At 44.1% G+C, this 18,385-nt stretch overlaps 1 protein-coding gene across 2 annotated transcripts in view; it reads right to left on the bottom strand.

Annotated features, from left to right (window-relative positions):
- Positions 1-247: 247 nt before the first annotated feature.
- Positions 248-18,385, bottom strand: part of DCAF7 (DDB1 and CUL4 associated factor 7) — a 31,334-nt gene continuing 13,196 nt past the window's right edge. Inside the window, exons 2-8 of one of the 2 annotated variants that reach the window (XR_005983131.1) lie at positions 13,374-13,532; positions 12,528-12,639; positions 12,069-12,187; positions 9,032-9,241; positions 7,553-7,670; positions 5,064-5,301; positions 248-311 (exon numbers count right to left, since the gene is read on the bottom strand). Coding sequence is in view for 1 of the 2 variants with exons in the window: in XM_041725407.1 (XP_041581341.1) it covers positions 5,129-5,301; positions 7,553-7,670; positions 9,032-9,241; positions 12,069-12,187; positions 12,528-12,639; positions 13,374-13,532 (891 nt within the window). In the remaining variant the exon portion in view is untranslated. Of the gene's footprint in view, positions 5,302-7,552; positions 7,671-9,031; positions 9,242-12,068; positions 12,188-12,527; positions 12,640-13,373; positions 13,533-18,385 lie in introns of both variants that reach the window. The other variant, XM_041725407.1, reaches the window with a different exon arrangement.

Below are 18,385 nucleotides of genomic sequence, written 5' to 3'. Positions count from 1 at the left end.
AAACGTACCCGTATTGTACAACATGGCCAGGAACTGTTTATGTGGGAGACTGCAAGCAAGTTGAGGGTCATGGCCCCTGGCATAAAGTAGGTGCTCTGTGTTTAACTGATAGAGGTGACTCAGGCTATCAGTATAGTGTGATGGACTAGGGCAGACTCTAATCCCCCAGCCAGTGTCTCCGGAACATAAGCACAGTGGCAGAATGGGGAGAACTGAATTCATCACAAGAAGAAATTCAGTCAATCTATACATGTTCAAGTTTTATTACAAAGTATGATGGGCAGAAAATACGGTACTTCTTATACAGGAGGCTGAAACAGAATGAAAGGGTGAAAATTAGGTTTAATATACTCAGGAAGCAAGAAATAAAGTCATAGATGTAACACTCCACTTTCAGGTGCCTTTTGAAGTAGCCTTCAATGGAGATTTACCATTGTGGTTTCACAGCACAGTGTTAACATTTTATTACAAGCCCTGTGTACAATCAGTCCTGTGATAATAATTTTTAAAAAGAAAAATGGTGATAGTACAGTTCTGCAAGGGGGCAGCTTCCTCTCCACCTGACCATGGGAGGTCACAAAACCTAGAGTGTAGAGGAAAAGCTTAAATATATAACAAGAAATTAAGTTCAGACGTACTAGGCTAAAGAGGACAGAATTGATTGGCTAGAGCTTAACATCTCAGAGAACAAGAAATCTCCGTTTTCTACACAGAGGTTTATACAATCATGCTACAAGTTCACACTCGGGAGGAGGTGGGGGGAAAGTCACCAACAGGGTCATAAAATACACAGGAACCAAAGCAAATGATTCATACTCAACTCAAGCAAGTCAAAACCTTAGCTCAACAAGTTTTGTTGCACACTGGATTACCACAACCAACCCCAGGTGAGAGCATTTCTCTTAATAGCAGACACCTCAAGTCCATCTCCACTGAGTTGTCCACAAGGTGGGTCCTTGTTAGGTGTCTAACTGTTACACAGACTGCCAACACCTTTCTTCTTGAGTTCTTACTTTCACTAGCTTATTTGTTTCTAGTTTGACACACCAGCCCAAGCCTCTTTGAGAAGGCACCTGCATGTTTCCATACTTAAAAAATAGTATCCATAAAGTAGCCTGAAAGGACCGGGCCTGTACTGTGTAGTCACATCTTTGACTTTGAGAGCCAGCAGCAATGACAATGGTGGGAGAAGAGGAGGGTGCAAGTGGGAGAGGCAGGCAACTCTCTGCAATAGGAGACACTGGGCAGATGGCCCAGGCAGTGCGGAGAACCTCGTCCAGGGTTCACAGTGACGCTCAGCTCAGCTCTCCTCCCTGGGAAATCCCAACCTAAGTGCCAGGCACGACCTTCCTTCCTCATCCTGGAGTGCAGAGAATAGAGGGAAGCATCTGCTCTGAGAGGCATCTACTCAAATGGTCTCCCTTACTCCAAGCCAGCCAGGCAAAGAAGCTGCCATATTCTCAAACTGGGGAAGGTGGCAGGATTGTACATGTGTGGTATACCCTGTAGCTCCCACCTGTCCATACCACCTCAGACTTGAGGCCTAAGCTGCAGCAGGGAGAACATTCTATGGTAGCAAGGCCAGAGAAAGAGAAAAGAAAAGGGAGGGGAGGGGAGGAAAGTTGACAGGACTGTTTATAAACCTTTGCTTCCTCTTCTCTGTACAAACCTACAACCAAGAAGAGCCATGATCTGGAATGGTCACAGGGCTTCCAATACCTGTGGACTGTTGCCACCAAACATCACCTACGGCTGCACTGCTGCAGGAAGGGACTCCTCTGCCCAAGCTGGCATTGTGTCCCCATGGTTACCCACTGTCACAGATATCTAATGAATGGTCCAAAAAGGCTGATACAGGCTGAGGGCGCAGACTCATTCCAGGGCCACCCCAGACCTTTCATGCCTTCTAATATTTTCTCCCTTGATCTAAAGAAACCATTGACTTTCTCCTATATTCTAAATCTCTGAAAATTTCAGCCAAAACTTTCATCAAAACCTTGCAGGAGTCTAATTTTTTTTTTCTCTCTCTTTTCTACCAGATCTTAACCAGTTCTCTTTGAGAGCTGATCCCAGTTCTGATAAATTCTCACCCATTTATCAAGTATCTCCCCTCTTCAAGTCCAGGGGCAGCTTCATTCCTTCCTAGGAGAGGGTTCCAACTCTTTTGGCTATAAATACTCAAGCCCCTGAAGGACTTGTACCCATTCACCAGCTCTCTGATGTGGAACCTGAAGCCGAATTTCTTCAGTACCTCTCCCTCCCCTCAAAGCAGACAAGGAAAACAAAGACAGCTTTGGCCCAGGGGGCAGGAAGGGCCACCTCTACTGGGAGAGCCAGAGCCCAGACATGCTGCCACATGGCCTTTCTAGGGGAGTCCTGGCCACTGCTCTTCTCACAGTCAGGGAGAGCAGATCCAGAGCCTCCCACCCATTCTTTCTGGGTGTCAATTTGAAAACCTAAACAAATTAAACAGATACTTGCTTTTGAAACTACAACAGATTTCTGCTTCTCGGAGCATGTCTGGCTAAGAGGCTTTCTCAGTCTTGAGAATATAGAAATCTCCTCCTCCACCATGAGGCCACCTGGCGTATGGTATAAACAGAGGCTAAGAGAGCCGGAACTTCAAAATACCAGCATCTCAGCAGCTGTAAGTGTGTTTGCTCGAGGAGACTGGGGAGTCTCAACTGGGCCCCAGGCAGATGCCCAGAAGGAGGACCACTTCATCCTAGGGAGGGGTGGAGAGGTCTGGGAGCCCATAGGGCAAAGAAAAAAACACCAAAAGTTGTTGGTTCCATAGTAAATAGCAACTTTATGCAAACATATTCTAATTACTACTATTTTTCCCCCTGATTATTTTCCAGTTCCAGTTGACAAATCTTCTCACCATTCAGACCATGTTTAAGTGTAGCTCAGGAAAGGAATCCTAACTAAGAACTCAGTGCAGTTAAATCCTGCCCTAGTAGGACCAGCCCCTCCTACCGCTCTGACCTCCATTTCAGACTGCTTTCCAGGGGAAGAACCTAATGGCCTCCTAGAGCGACCAACCATCAATTTAGACTTGCCACCCTTAAGAGAAGGACCCTCAAACCACCAATACAATTACAAGCAGAGGAGGGTTCTAACCAAGAACTGCTCACTTTACACTGCTGAATGACACAGTGCAAATGTGGTAGTAAATGCAGGAAAGTCAACCTGAAGTGGATGACCAGCTAAAGAGCCTCAAAATCAGAATAAGAAAGTGAAAAAGTAGAAGGGAGAATACACTAAGAAGAGAGCCTTTTTCTTTGGACAGGTGCCTGTGTAGTAAAGCAAAGAGCTGTAACTTTGCAGATAAAAATACATCTGCTCGGGATCCCTGGGTGGCGCAGCGGTTTGGCGCCTGCCTTTGGCCCGGGGCGCGATCCTGGAGACCCGGGATCGAATCCCACGTCGGGCTCCCTGCATGGAGTCTGCTTCTCCCTCTGCCTGTGTCTCTGCCTCTCTGCCTCTCTCTGTGTGACTATCATGAATAAATAAAAAAAAAAAAAATACATCTGCTCTGGAAAAGGAGACTCAGCCAAGAGTTTAAGGGCCCAGGAGAACAAAATTGTTATGTTTCTCAAGAGCAGATGAGAACCCAAGTGGACAAAACCACCAGCCTCAAGGTCTGCTACTCTCCTACCTAACAGCTGCGCAGTCCAGAGGGGCTCAAAACCCTATGGCAGAACACGACAGACCAAAGTCCCCCAAGACTCTAAGCATGTCCCAAACCCTGCCAGCCCAAAGACTCATCTACCACTGGAATCACACACAAGCCCCCTGTGTGAAACTCATTCATGTAACGGAAACAGACACTGCAGCCTGCAAGTCCAATACTGCTCAAAGCCTAATGGGGGCTGGGGGGAGGTGGTTGACAGGTGTGCAATGATTGGCTGGCCCTATAGGTATCTATGTATTTGATGGCCTGGGATTATCGCAGCCCATCAGGCCACTCCTTCCAGGAGCTGACAGTCCCCCACACTCTCAAAGAGATCTTGTTCAGAATCAGACAAACAGACTACATGTCTCTCAAGCAGGACTCTCTCACTCAAAGAGCGGTCAACCATCAGTCATAGTAAACTAACCAAACAGAGATACTAAGATTCAGCGTACAGATTGTGCTTGCCTATCATTCAAGACATGAAAGTAAATGGCCTGGGGATTACACCCAGAGGGAAAAACAGACTCGGAAATGATGTACTGGAAATACACTCTGAGCTCAGCTTTTCTGAAGCTATTCCCTCCAAGTCAGGCACGCTGTCTCTCTCAACTCTAACACATGCCCTGTAGGTCCTGGTGGGGTCGAACAAAGGTGCTTCAGGAAGGAACCGGAGGCTTCACGTGTCTGTTTTGGAGCCCAGAATGCCCTTGAGAAGAGCCAGGCTAAGAAAAAGTAAGAAGACTGGCCCACTTCAGAGCACCAAGGCGGTCTGGGACTCCTGGTCAGGTATGTTGCACTCAGGCAGTGATTCAAGAAGGCAAACTGCTCATGGGGTCGAGGGCCCAGTGCTAGATCCAGGCACTGAGGGCAGAGAGGAAGTGCTAATGGGGTGGAGTAGGAGACAAACAAAGAAACCAGGAAGAGTACAATTCTTTTCATAAAAAAATTAGCCTGATAGGTAAAAAATATACAAAGTTGAAATTTGTTAAAGACATTGATAATAGGAAGAAAGACAACTCCAGATTGGTATTTGTTCCCACTTAAGTACTGACATGACATGGACACAAGATTGCTGCCTTGGGCAGCAGACAGGTAAGAGACATCTGGGGCAGATGAATACAAACATAGCCGGTGCCTGCAATGCTTATTAACACAACAGCTGACAAACAAATATACATAAAATTTTAATGGAGGAACCAAAGGAGAAGAGAAAAGGAGAGAAAATCTTAAAACTCAGCCCTGGGCTGAGGAGGTGCCACACAGCACTGAGCCTGGCACAGACAGTGATGGGATGACTGACCAGGAACTCCTAGAGCAGCTTCTGGTAACAGTGGTGCAAAGCAATGAGAGACATACTGGCCACCAGAAACACGTTTCTTCTTACTTTGGGGATGGGGCAGAGGCAGGAAACACACAAGCCCCCGCCTTGTGGGCAAGGCGCTGCCAACGCTACACTCTGAGTATCTCCAGGCAGTTGTTATAGCAGATGGCAATCCAGTCGGGCTGAGTCGATGCCCACTGCACGTTGTTGATCTCTCCTTCAGCTGTGTAGGCCAGGATAGGGTCCTCGATGGCCCGGGGCATTTGCTGGATGTCCCAGATGAGAGCCTGGTGATCATCCGCTAATGACAGAGAAAGCCAGCAGCAAGGTCACAACTCAGACAAGGAGGGGAATGATCCCTGCATTCAGGGTGGGTGGGGGGATTGTAGCTTACAAAACATTTGCTCACCAAGATCCCACTGAGGGAGGTTTTATTTCAAGTCCCCATTTTATAGATGAAGAAACTGAGACTCAGAAATGTTAAGGCACTTTCCCCAAGCCACAGGGCTATCTATGCATGCAGCCAGTGAATGGCAGAGCCAGGACATAGAGCAAGGCCTCTGAGGTGTCCCAAAGCTCCAGTCACTGCCATAGAGCTAGGCCCGTGGAGGGACCTAGATGGGTGCCTCTCACCTGGGGCAGGTATCAGGAAAGGACGATGGGATAAAAGTGATCCCCAAATATGTCATTTGTAGCCACTCAAACTACTTGAGCAATTAAAGATCCCTCTCTGATGATTCAGCTTAATGGGATTTTACCCCATTTTATGGAGTTTTATACTTCAGTGAGGTGTTACACAGATGATATGAAGTGCTGAGTGGACATGTGCTATTAAAAACAATTTTCCCCAGAAAAGCTACCTTCTTTGCCTGGGAAATACTGGAAAGAAGGTAATCACCTTAAAAAAAAATACATAAACACACGAAAAAGGACTAGAAGAAAATATACCAAAATGAGCACAGTGGTACTACGAGAATGGCAAAGTTATATTTACTTTCTTCTAGTTGGTAAGTTCTGTAAGGTTGTCATTTACTTTTATAATCAGAACAATTAGTTCTTAATTTAAGGGAAGAAGAATAAAGGCAGTGACCTTCAATACCACAGTATGCCCTGATCTCATCAGCCCATCCTGATGTGAAAACCCGTCTCTGATACACAGGAGAGCTGAGGAGCATAAGAGGCCAGGCTCATGTGGGCAACACTAGCCTCCTGCCATGGCCATGTAACCCGGGCGAGGTACACGATGCCCTTCTGAGGGACCACTTCTGTCAGGAGCTATGTGGAGCTACTTGAAACATTCAGTGCCTCTAGAGCACTGAAGTCCTTCTCAGTAACACACTCAACCATGCCCACTCCTCAGCCACAGCTCCTTCATCTGCAGGGACTCGACCCAGGCAAAGGCAGTCGCCAGGAGCAGAAGATGGGCTTCTGGTGAGGGCACTGGTACTGTTCTCCACGGACAGGGGTTAATACCATCCTTTCTTCCTCCTCCCACCCTCCCCTACCCACACCCCTGGTGGGAAAAGAGGCAATAATGTAGGGGTCGGACCACAACCTGAAGTGCAGAGGAAGGCAGAAGGCCCTAAGTGACATACAGGAGTGAGCAGAGGGTCCAAAACAGAAAAGTTTCATGCCTTTCAAATTAATATGAAATAGCAGAAAACCAACAAACTACTCTGCTCCTTTGGCTCCATCATGAACAAGGAAATGAGGATGCTACTGATTAACGAGGAGGGGAAAAAGTATGTTAGAAAGAAACCTGAGGCAGCGAAAATGAAAACATGAAGAGAATATTCTGGGGTGAGAGCGGAATCCCGTCTGTGTGAAATAAAGGGGCAGACATTTGTACTGGGAGCATATGTGGGCATGGGCCCACATAGAAAGTTCTTGAAGGAGACATACCTATGGAGAGTGAGACTGGGGTGGAACTAGGACAGGAAAGAGAGAAGAGGACCTTCACCTTCCTATTTTATATACCTCAGTATTATTTTAATGTTTAATCACAGATTTGTATTATTCCTAGAATACAAGCACATTGACAGCCAGCATATTTTTTGAGGGGTATTCTTTTTGGTATTCAAATGGTGAGGTGGGGATGACAAGTCACACAGCACTGATCAAGCCACACAGGGCCTTCAACAAACTCAGAGGCTACTGCACCATGTCCAGTCTCCCCAGGGGGCTGTCAACTTTGACTATTCCCAAAGATTCTGTTCCATCTAAGAGTGACTGCCCCCTCCTCCACAGTCCTGGAGCTGGGTCCTCTGTGCCAACTAGATTTCAGGGAGGCACGGCCTTTAACTGATACATGATGCCAACAGTATATGGCAAAAGCCCTGAAATCACTGAAGTATGAGATCATCTGGAAATTTGGACTACTTCAATTTCACAGGTGAAGGGAGGCTCTCAATTGAGCTACTTCGTTAAATCTCTCAAACCACTCTTAGTAAATAGTAACGATTATAGCTCTAAAGAGACAAGAGGAAGATCTCCTTCCCCTGTCCTCCCCCTGGCTCCTCCCCACCCCACCCCACCCCTGCCACCATGATTACCTGCAGTACAGATGTGGCAGGACGAGTGCGGGGCCCAAGCAATGCCATTGACACACGCTCGGTGGTTGTTCAACCTGGCAACAGGTGTGCAGGGAACTCGGACATCCAGAATCACTACCTGCAGAAATAACAAGTAAAAGGCCCAGGAACCCCTGGGTATAACAGGAAAACAAACGAGACACTACACAAGAAAAAAAGATCCTAAAGTATAACATATTCATTTGTGGATTTAAAGACCATTAGAGGCAGAGGGTCTTGGTCCCAAAAGCAGTCTTAGGATTGAGGAAAAAGAAAACAAAAACAGGCAGTTTATAGTCTATATGTGGGATCCCTGGGTGGCACAGCAGTTTAGCGCCTGCCTTTGGCCCAGGGCGCGATCCTGGAGACCTGGGATCGAATCCCACATCGGGCTCCCGGTGCATGGAGCCTGCTTCTCCCTCTGCCTATGTCTCTGCCTCTCTCTCTCTCTCTGTGTGTGTGTGACTATCATAAATAAATAAAAATTTAAAAAATATATATATAGTCTATATGTTAAGCAACATAAGGCCTTCAGACTGATAAGGAAGGAGTGAAGCAGGAGTAGGTAACATGAATTTGGATAATCCACCAAGTCCTATTGGGTGCGTGTACTATGGATTCCATGCGTGCTTGGCTAGACAGAGTGAGAGGCCTCTCCCCACAACCCCCAAAGTAGAAATTGAAATGTAAGAAGTCTGAGGTACCAGCTTCACCAAAAGTTAATCACTGCATCATCTCCACCCACACTTCACTGCTTGTATTAACAGGCAATGAAGAGTTGTCATTTCTATGTCTGTTTGCTAAAGTTGGAACAATCTGTCCAGACTAGAGAAGGGGAAAACTGCCTATTTCTTTACTCAGCACCATAAGCACATAATGATTTGGTTTACTTTTTAGACATTGATTTTCATGGCTCCACCTCCAATGCTCCAAGTATTAAAAGTTCTTAACACACAGTCCTTGTTTTAGATCAGGCTTTCTCAATCTTAGCACTATTGACATTTTGGGTCTGATAATTCTTTTCTAAAGGTTTTATTAATTTATTTGATATAAAGAGAGATACAGAGAGAGCACACAAGCAGGGGGAAGGAGAAGCAGACTCCCAACTGAACAGAGTCCCAACTGGGGCTGGGATCATGACTTGAGCCAAAGGCAGACGCTTAACAGACTGGGCCACCTAAGCACCCCAGGTCTGATAATTCTTTGCGGGGGGTAGGGGGGGGTGGGGAAGGGATGATTCTTGTATGTATACTGCAGGATGTTTAGCAGTACCCCTGGCATCTGCCCACAAGACACCGGTAGCACCGCGCCCTGCCCACAAATTAGGGCAATGTCCCCAGACATTTCCAAAAATCCAGAGAGAAAACTGCCACCAGTGGAGAACCACTCTATACTAAGCTATACTAAGTAATGCCACAGTTAGGTGGCCAGGCCTATGTCAGCCTGAAGCAGGGTACTCACCTCCATTCCATCCATGGCCATAGTGGCCAGGTAGTTAGGGTCCTGCTTGTTCCAGCAGAGGCGAAGCAGTGGGTGATGCTGTGGGTCTTCATAAATGATGGTGCTGTGTTCTAGATGGCGGAGGTCAAACATCCGCACCGAGCCATCAGCGCCCACAGAGGCAAACATGTCCCTGCCACCCCCAGCCCGACTAAATGCAATATCATAGACCTGTTGGTGAATAAGAAGCTTCTGTCAGTTCAGATCCGTGACCTTCTTTTCCTGGAGCAGGGAACTCTACTATCCCTAGTCCACCTAACCCCTTCACAATATCTGTAGTCCTGGCACCTAAGAGCTCTAACATCAGTGACTTTCCAAAGAACGAAGATCATTTTGCTATACAAACAAGATGGCTTCTTCCTGCATTCCTGCTTTCTGAGCCTTTTGCCTCCAACCCTTGTGATAAGACAAAGAGCATATACCCTGCTGAGTAGCAGGGCACAAGTCAGAGCAAGTATTCTGCATGCTGTCAGCCAGTGGGTATCTTCTGCAACACTATAGAATTGAGACATTCATTTCCTGGGCCTTTGTGGCTTTCATTTGTAAGTGATCAGAGACAGATCCATGACCAAGTTAAGGCCATTAATTTGAGAGGCGGGAGCAGCCCTCCTGTGGCCACTTAATAGCAGTCAAGCTGGTTCTGCTGTGAAACCCAGACCTAAGACTCGTTTTCAAGAAAGAAGCAGTAGCAGTTTTGAATCATGGGAGACTCAGATGTTCCTGTCTTCACAAAGAGGTTTAGTATCACTCTCTTGTCCCTAGGACATGCTCTATTTCTTCACCTAGTTGGTCTGTATTCATAAGTGAATCAATTTAGGTTTTGAATCATTGTTTTTTGCATTTATTACTTGCTGCAAACATTCCACACCACTAATATCAATGAGACAACACAGGCAGAGAGCTTCAGAGAAAGAAAGGGATGAAGAGAGACAAAGCCAGACCAGAGTGGAGAGAGAGAAAAACGGAAAAACCAAAGCCAAAGATCTCCCGGGGTCAAGGATAGTAATAGCTGCTTTCTGGTGAGATAGGAGTGGCTTCACTCACTTCACTCAATACCATCATTCTAGGGATCCCTGGGTGGCGCAGCGGTTTAGCGCCTGCCTTTGGCCCAGGGCGCGATCCTGGGGACCCGGGATCGAGTCCCACGTCGGGCCCCCGGTGCATGGAGCCTGCTTCTCCCTCTGCCTGTGTCTCTGCCTCTCTCTCTCTCTCTCTCTCTCTCTCTGTGTGACTATCATAAATTTAAAAATTTAAAAAAAAAATACCATCATTCTTGAAGCCTTCTTGAAGTTCTGCCTGCTAAGGGACATTGTCAAGGAGCACTAATTTCTATTCAACCTCATAAATTCCTTTTTCTCTGGCTGACTATGAAATTATGTTTTTCTTCCTATGGTAGGGATTAGGAGTGGTTCAAAAGCATTTCCTTCTCAACCAAGGGAAGGTGACAACTCCTGGATATACACTACCCTCTTCCACGCCAAGCCCTGTACAGGCAGCAAGAGCCCCCAAACAAGTCTCCACTTTGGCAGAGAGAGGTAGACTGAGGAAGAGCAAAGGTCTAAGAGGTGTCTCTGTTTCTCTAAGAGCCACCCTCCCAGGTTTGTTTCTTCAATTCGAGGTGCTGGCCCAGGGCCCATTTGCTGTTAAGATCCATCTCTGGCCCTTGTCCTAAGGAGAAGCTAAAGGGATTTCTCATCTCCTCTCTCTGTTCCCTCAAGTGTCTCTGGCAATGGCTGTGTTCCCTCCCTGGTTTTAGCTTTGGCCAGGGAGATCCAGCGCTGGGCTCCAGGAGCCCTGTTTCCTTCCTTTGCCCCCCTGGCCTACAGGCAGTAGCAGTTTCCTGATGCTCCTATTCTCCACATTACCTCACTGTTGCCAGTGTGGCTTCCCAGCTTCACCATCATCTGTGTAAGAAATGCCCTAGGTTAAATCCCAAGTTTAAATATTCAGAGTAGCTCTATTCTTCTGGGTTGGCCCCTGACAGAGAAGAGGAGACTAAGTTATCACATAACCAAAATGTAGCAACCTGTTCCATTTGATGTCCAGAGGATTTCCAGAAGTTCCTTACTGGTCCTCTCTATAGGACAAACTCTTCCTTTGCTCCTTGGCCTAGTAGCAGCCAAGTCCAACAGTCTTGTAACAGAGCTTACCCTTAGGATCGCAGAAAGCCAAAGACCAACCAACCCCACGCTAAGAGCAATAACCTGGTCACCATCTTCCCATTCTGAGGACAACCTCAAGTGTCTGACCTAAGGTCAAGGCATTCTTTTTATCTGCACTAATATTCCTCGCTGTGCCGGGAAAGGGAGAAAAGAAAAGGAAACACTACCCACAGGAAATCAGAGTACAAGGAGCATGCCGCAGCTCTGGGAGGAAAAAATTTATGACCAGTTTCCAAAATCTCTCCTCTGAAGAATGCTTTGATGAAAACACAATCACAAATAGTTCTCCTCAGCTTTTCCAATAAACACAGGAGAAACATTACCATGAAAATAAACCATATTCCATTCCAGACTGTAAAAAAATATTAAGAAACATACTAGAATTTCATAAAACAAGTTAGGAGAAAAAATGGTGATTCTTTTTTACTGCCAAGAAATTTTCCCTCTTTCTGGTTTCCCTCCACTCTCCCTTCCCCCCCCAAAAGTAAATATATTTCAAGACGTTATTTTTTAATCACATCAGATCCAATTAGAGAGTTCATTATTATAAAACAGCAATCTCTGACATGAAAACTATAGATATAAATTAGGTTGTTTATGTCAACCAAAAAAACAAAACCAAAAACCCACTATAGTTAAAAATAGGTTTATTTTTTGCTAATTTGGACACATCACTACTTTCAATTTCAGCAACCAGACATCGGCATTATATTATGATTTTCCACGTACTTTGCAAAATAGTGAGACTGGTCTGACCTTGACCTGAAGGTGGTCTGTCCTTGACCTGAAGGCAAAGAAAACAGCTAAGGAAAGCAGGAAAGGAACAGCATCATTACCTCCTTGTCATGCGCGATCAGTTGGGTCTTCACATGACCAGACACAAGATTCACTCGCCCCAACACCTGCCCTGTCTCCAGCCCCCAGATGGTACAAGTCGTATCAATGCTGGAGGTACCTGGAAACAACCAGTGCAAGTCAGTGGCTGACAGGTGTGAGGTTTCCCTCCATGTGTCTACTGCTCTCTGTAGCCCAAGAGACGACATGCCACAGACACTTGCCAGCCAACAAGGGTCAAGTATTCAATTCCTATCCCAGGACCTTTAGACTCTGCTTACTGGAGAGACCAGATACACACACGTGGGAAGCTCAGCTCCCTATGAGGAATGAATGACCACATTCTATATTTAGCCACTTTCCCTCTGGCCCATTCTGGGCTGATGCGTGTACCTCAGGCCCAGTGTTCTATCTGAGGAAATGTATCTTTGCTTCTTCAAGCTGGAATACGCATCCCTTACCTAACAGATAAGGATCCACCTCATTCCAATCAAAGGAGGTTAGAGGAGCACAGAAATCTGAGTTCTTGTTGTTGTTTAGCAAACATTCCAGCCGGGTTTCTGTCTCACCAACCTGAAGAACAATAATTTTTAAAAATCAGCCAGTCTTATCTTCACAGAAAACCTTTAAAAGTTCTGTTTACACAATGTTACTAAAGAAAAGACATGGGTGAAAAACATTTTTATCATAGAGCAATAAAATCCAGAGGAACTCCTTGAATGCTACTTCTATCCACGCTTTCTCCTCTGTCCATTTTGTTTTCCAAATTTTCACCGCCAGATTCTCCTAGAGGAGAGGTCTTCTTACCTTGTCCAACACAGAACCTCTATACCCACCCTGCTGGGCACTATACCTCCAGGCTAGAAGAGATACTCTGACGAGCTCAACTAAGAGAGGAGATGAGGCTCCACAATCCACTCACGTATTTTACTAGAATCAGTGGCCCAGTATTTTGTTTTTTAAATTTACTCAAAATATCTTGGCTATGGACAGAGTAAGAAGCCCCAAGCATCCTCCCCTCCCACCCCACACCCAGAAGATTCTCTTCATTTTATCAGGTTAATTGAGCCTCAAGTTTCCAGGGCTGACTGTAGCCTGACCATAGCAGGGCTTCAAGGAATCTTGGCTAGATTTACTAGGAAATCTGCTGAGCCAAATGAGGTCATTCTAGATCTGCTACCATTTGTTTCTCCTGGGGCTACAAGGACACTCACAGCTTCCAATCCCAGTCTGTTCTCTGTTGACTCCACACTGCTTAAAAACAACTGCAAGGGAGAAAGCCCAGTGCTAACCGAGCACCTGCTTACCCTCCACACACGGAGATAGTCACCACTTGTTGCCAGTAGGTCTGGATAGACGCCTTTTGTATCAGGGATCCACATGAGCTTTGTAGTGGGGTACGGATGGTCAAAGGTGTTTCGGCAAATAAACTCCGAACTCTCTTCATCTAAACCAACAAGCTGAACCTTTAACACAATCAAATTGAGCCACGTAAACATTTGTTTTTCTGGAGCAGCATCAAATACATCATATCTTTCCCTCTACCTCCCAACACTAGTAACATGCTTACACATAAACATGCATCAAATGGGGCAGCCCAGGTGGCTCAGCAATTTAGCGCTGCCTCCAGCCCAGGGCCTGATCCTGGAGACCCAGGATCGAGTCCCGCGTCGGGCTCCCTGCATGAAGCCTGCTTCTCCCTCTGCCTGTGTGTCTGCCTCTCTCTCTCCCTCATTAATAAATAGATAAAATCTTTAAAAAAAAAAAAAAAAACATGCATCAAATGAGCATTCAAGAAACCAAACCACTGGATTGTCTAGGTGGCTCAGTTGGTTAAGTGTCTGACTCTAGATTTCAGCTCATGATCTTAGGGTTGTGAGATTGAGCCCTGTGCTGGGCTCTGTGCTGGGCGTGGAGCCTGCTTAAGATTCTCTCTTCCTCTCCTTCCACCCCATCCTCTACCCCCACCCCCTCCAAAAAACAACCCAAAGCACTGCAACTGGCACAAAAAAGCAGTTGCTACTGATGGCAAAATTCCCTGGTTTCCAGCCTCTTTTTCTTAGCCAGTTTAGACCAATATTAACTTCCATTCTTTTCTGTCAAAGTCAATCTGGCTCAATGAGAAATGCCACTCAGTATACAGTTGTTTATGAACTTCCACCAACTGGAAGATGGAATGGAGAATCTTTGGTAAAGATCCATAACAAGTGGTTAAGGACAAACCACACAGCAGAAAGCAGAATTCCTTCTGTTAGTTGACTTCAATCTCAGATACCATTATCTTCTTGCCTCCCTTTTTTTTTTAAAACAGATTTAGGTACAGTTGCATGCAATAAAACTCACTTTAAATGTACAGTTTAATGATTTAGAATGTATACATTCATAGAGGCATATAGTTGGGAAACCCTTCATGATAATTAAGATATAGAACATTTCTATTACCCTAAAAAGTTCTCTTGGGCTCCTGTGCAGTTAATCCCTTACCTCTAGCCTCAAGCAACCACTAATCCAGTTTGGCCCTTTCTGTAATACCATACAGATGGAATCATATAGCAATGAGTCTTGTGACTGGCTATTTTTCATACAATGCTCCTAGGAATCATCTTGTTACTGGGTTTATCAGTAGTGTTTTCTTTTTCATCATTGAAAACATTGCATTATGTGGAAATACTATAATTGGGTACCCATTTATTTACCAGCTGATGAACTTTTAGATTATTTCTAGTTTGGGATCATTATAAATATTGCTATGAATATTTTTGCATACATTTTTCTTGGATAAGCTTTTATTTCTCTTGGGTAGACAACTAAGAGTAGAATTGCTGGGTCACCTCGTAAATGTATGTTTAACTTGATTAAAAAACAAACAGCCAACCTGTTTTCTAAAGTGGCTATGTCCTTCTGCCTTCCCACTAGCAATATAGGAGAGGTCCACACACTCCACATCCTTGTCAGCACTTGGTATTGCCAGTTTTTTTTTTTTAATCATTCTAACAGGTATATAACAATATTTTCACTTACATTTCCCTAGTAACTAGTGATACTATGTATCTTTTCATTTGCTTATTTGCCATCCCTATTTATTCTCCACTGGAGCCTATTCAGGTATTTTGTCCTTTTTTTTTAAAAAAAAAAAAAGACTTGCTTTTTTAGACTCAGAAAAACTGGGCAGAAAGTACAGTGTTCTACCTCCTGCCCTCAACACGTGTACACCACCTCTACTATCAAAGTACGTGTACCAAAGTGGTACATTTTCAACTGATGAACCTACTTTGACACATAACCACCCAAAGTCTAGTCTATATTAAAGTTTACCCTTTGGGGATCCCTGGATGGCTTGGCGGCTTAGCACCACCTTTGGCCCAGGGCGTGGTCCTCGAGACGCGGGATGGGATCCCACATCGGGCTCCCTGCATGGAGCCTGCTTCTGCCTCTGCCTGTGTCTCTGCCTCTCTCTCTTTCTGTGTCTCTCATGAATAAATAAATAAAATCTTAAAAAAATAAAGTTTACTCTTTGTGTTGTACAATCTATAGATTATGACATGTGTCCACCATTACAATATCCTACAGAATAGTTTCACTTCATTCTTTACCAGGCTGTTTTCTTATTTCTTAAGTTTTTAGAGTTCTTTACGTATTCTGGATATAAGCCCCCCCTGGTTATGTGTTTTACAAGTATATTTTAATGGTCTATGGCTATTCCATCATTTTTTTTCAGCGTTTTTTGAAGAACAGAAATTGTATTTTTGGAAGTTTTATTTACGTAACTTCTACACCCTGTGGGACTCCAATTCGTAACCTCGAGATTGAGTCACATGCTCTACAAACCAAGTTAGCCAGGCGACCTAAAGAACAGAAATTATAAATTTTGATAATGTCAGTTTATTGTTTCTTTTCTAACTCATGGTTTTGTGTCCTTGCTAGGAAATCTTTGACCCATTGCAGGCCACACATTTTTTATGTTTTCTTCTAAAAGTTTTAAATAAATAAATAAATAAATAAATAAATAAATAAATAAATAAATAAATAAATGTTTTAGAGTTTTAGGCTTTATATTTAGGCCTACGATCCATTTCAAGTTAATTGCTTTATATGATGCCAAGTATGAATCAAAGTTCGCTTTTTTTTCCATACGAATATCTGACTGTCCCAGCATCATGTGATGAAAACTATCCTTTCTCCTTTTAATTACTTTGGCCACTCTGCTGAAAATCAATTGACCGTCTATTTGCACATCTATTTCTGGACTCTATTCTGTCCGACTGATCTACATGCCTATCCATTTACCAGCACCACATTGTCTTGATTATAGCAGCTTTCCAGTGAAGTCCTAAAATCAGATGGTGTGAGTTCTTCAATTTTGTTGTTTTCAGAATGGTTTAGCTATTCCATATATTTGCTTTTCTGTGTAAGTTTTAGAAGCCACTTATTAAATTCTACAAAAAGCCTGCTAAGCTTTGGCTTAGAATTGTGTTGCATCTATAAATCAGTCTGGAAAAACTGCTCTCTTAACAATAATGAGTCATCCAGCCTATAAACAGCATTTTTCTCCACTTATGTAGGCTTTCTTTAATTTCTCTCAGCAGTGTTTTGAAGTTTTCAATGCATTTTTTTCATTAACTTTATTCCTAAGTGTTTTTTATCCTATTAGAAATGAAATTATTTTAAAAATCCCATTTCCAATTGTTTATTGCCACTATATAGAACTGACTTTTGCACATTACTCTTAAATCCTGTAACTCTGCTAAATTAGTTATTAGTTTTAGTAGCTTTTTTGGTAGATTCCTAAGGATTTTACTACGTGTATTTATATATCTATCCATGCCTTTTAAAAACCTGATGATGACTAAATCTAAATATTCATTTTTATGGGACATCTATAGGCTTTCAAAAATCAAAAAATATAATGTGTTAAAGGAGATGATGTATGAAGACATAAAAGGAGAAAAAACCCCATGGCTCTAAAAGTCAGTAACACTACCCTAAGACAGCAATGAAAGTGGTATCACAGATAATACATGATAGGCTGCTTATTTATAACACAGTTAATTGGTAAAAGTTTAGAAGAAAGAGCAATAATTCGAAGGGGGCAAGTGAGAAGTAGAGATAGGATCTGAGCAGTCTCCAAAGGTATGTGTAAAGGCTCTGGGGATGCAAAGATGAAAGAGAAGCCACCTCAAGAGATGAGAGAGAAAGAACAAATCAATGTACTAAGGCAGCAAACTAAATGACCCACCTAGGAGCAGCAAGAAAACCTGTTTGAGAGGAACCATCTGAGACAGCAGTGCAGATGGTGCTGGGAAGGTATGCCTGGGCAGGCTGCAGAGCCCTGAAAGCAAACTGAGGACCTAGGTGGGCTTTCCCCTATGAATGTGTCTGAGAAGGTGGTAATAGGACTATGAGGCCTTGGAGGTAAGATATGAGTCCTGGTAATGCTGGGCAGGACTGTCTGCCAGGCAAGGGGCTCAACCCAGAGACCCACAGGAAAACTGGAAAAGGTTAAGGGCCTATGGTGACAGGTAGTAAGAATGGCAGGGGACAACCAGGGATGGCCATTAGACAGGTGACAGGTAGTAAGAATGGCAGGGGACAACCAGGGATGGCCATTAGAGGGATTATGGCTGAATGAACAGTTCTTTGAGAATTTAAAATTCGGACCTTTACAGAAAATAATAAAGAAGGAAGATTCTAGATGGAACAGGGAAAATTCGCATCAACCGTGGTGGGGAAGGGAGGAGAAAACCTGAGAGGTTAAATTTGGGGGCTCATTGGGTAGAATAAAGAATAAGCCTCGCATACAGATTTTGAACCAGATACTTCATTTATGTACCTATTCAATGAATTTTAATGAGTGGCTACTAGGTGCCAGGCACTAAGTTCTGAGGATAGGGCAGCAAGCTCAAGAGACAAAAATCTCCCTAATCACGCAGGTAACGCTGTGGGGTTAAACTACAGAAAACACTACATACCCTTCTAAAAGCTACCTTTCAGGTCATCAGATTCCCCCAACCTTGAAATATCAGATCCTGTGAGCATTTGCCCCTAATATCCCTTTTTTTTTTCCCCTTATGTCCTCTTAATGAGACATGCAGGGCTCTTTTATTACCTGGCCCTAGCCTATCTTACTTCCACTCTTATTTATCTAGTCACTGCTGCTTATATTTTCAGGTTCCTTTCCTTACACTGCCCTCTATGCTTGTAAAACTCTACCTCTTTTTGTCAAACTAAATCCCACCCAATTTCAGGAATCCAGAGCTCCTTACTTACTACGTGCTAGTTGTAGAACCTTGGACATGTTACTTAACTTTGCTAAACTGGT

The sequence above is a fragment of the Vulpes lagopus genome, chromosome 12, assembly GCF_018345385.1.
Source record: "Vulpes lagopus strain Blue_001 chromosome 12, ASM1834538v1, whole genome shotgun sequence".
Classification (NCBI taxonomy): domain Eukaryota; kingdom Metazoa; phylum Chordata; class Mammalia; order Carnivora; family Canidae; genus Vulpes; species Vulpes lagopus.
Note: the sequence above shows the minus strand (reverse complement) of the source record. Positions and strands in the feature narration are given on the sequence as shown.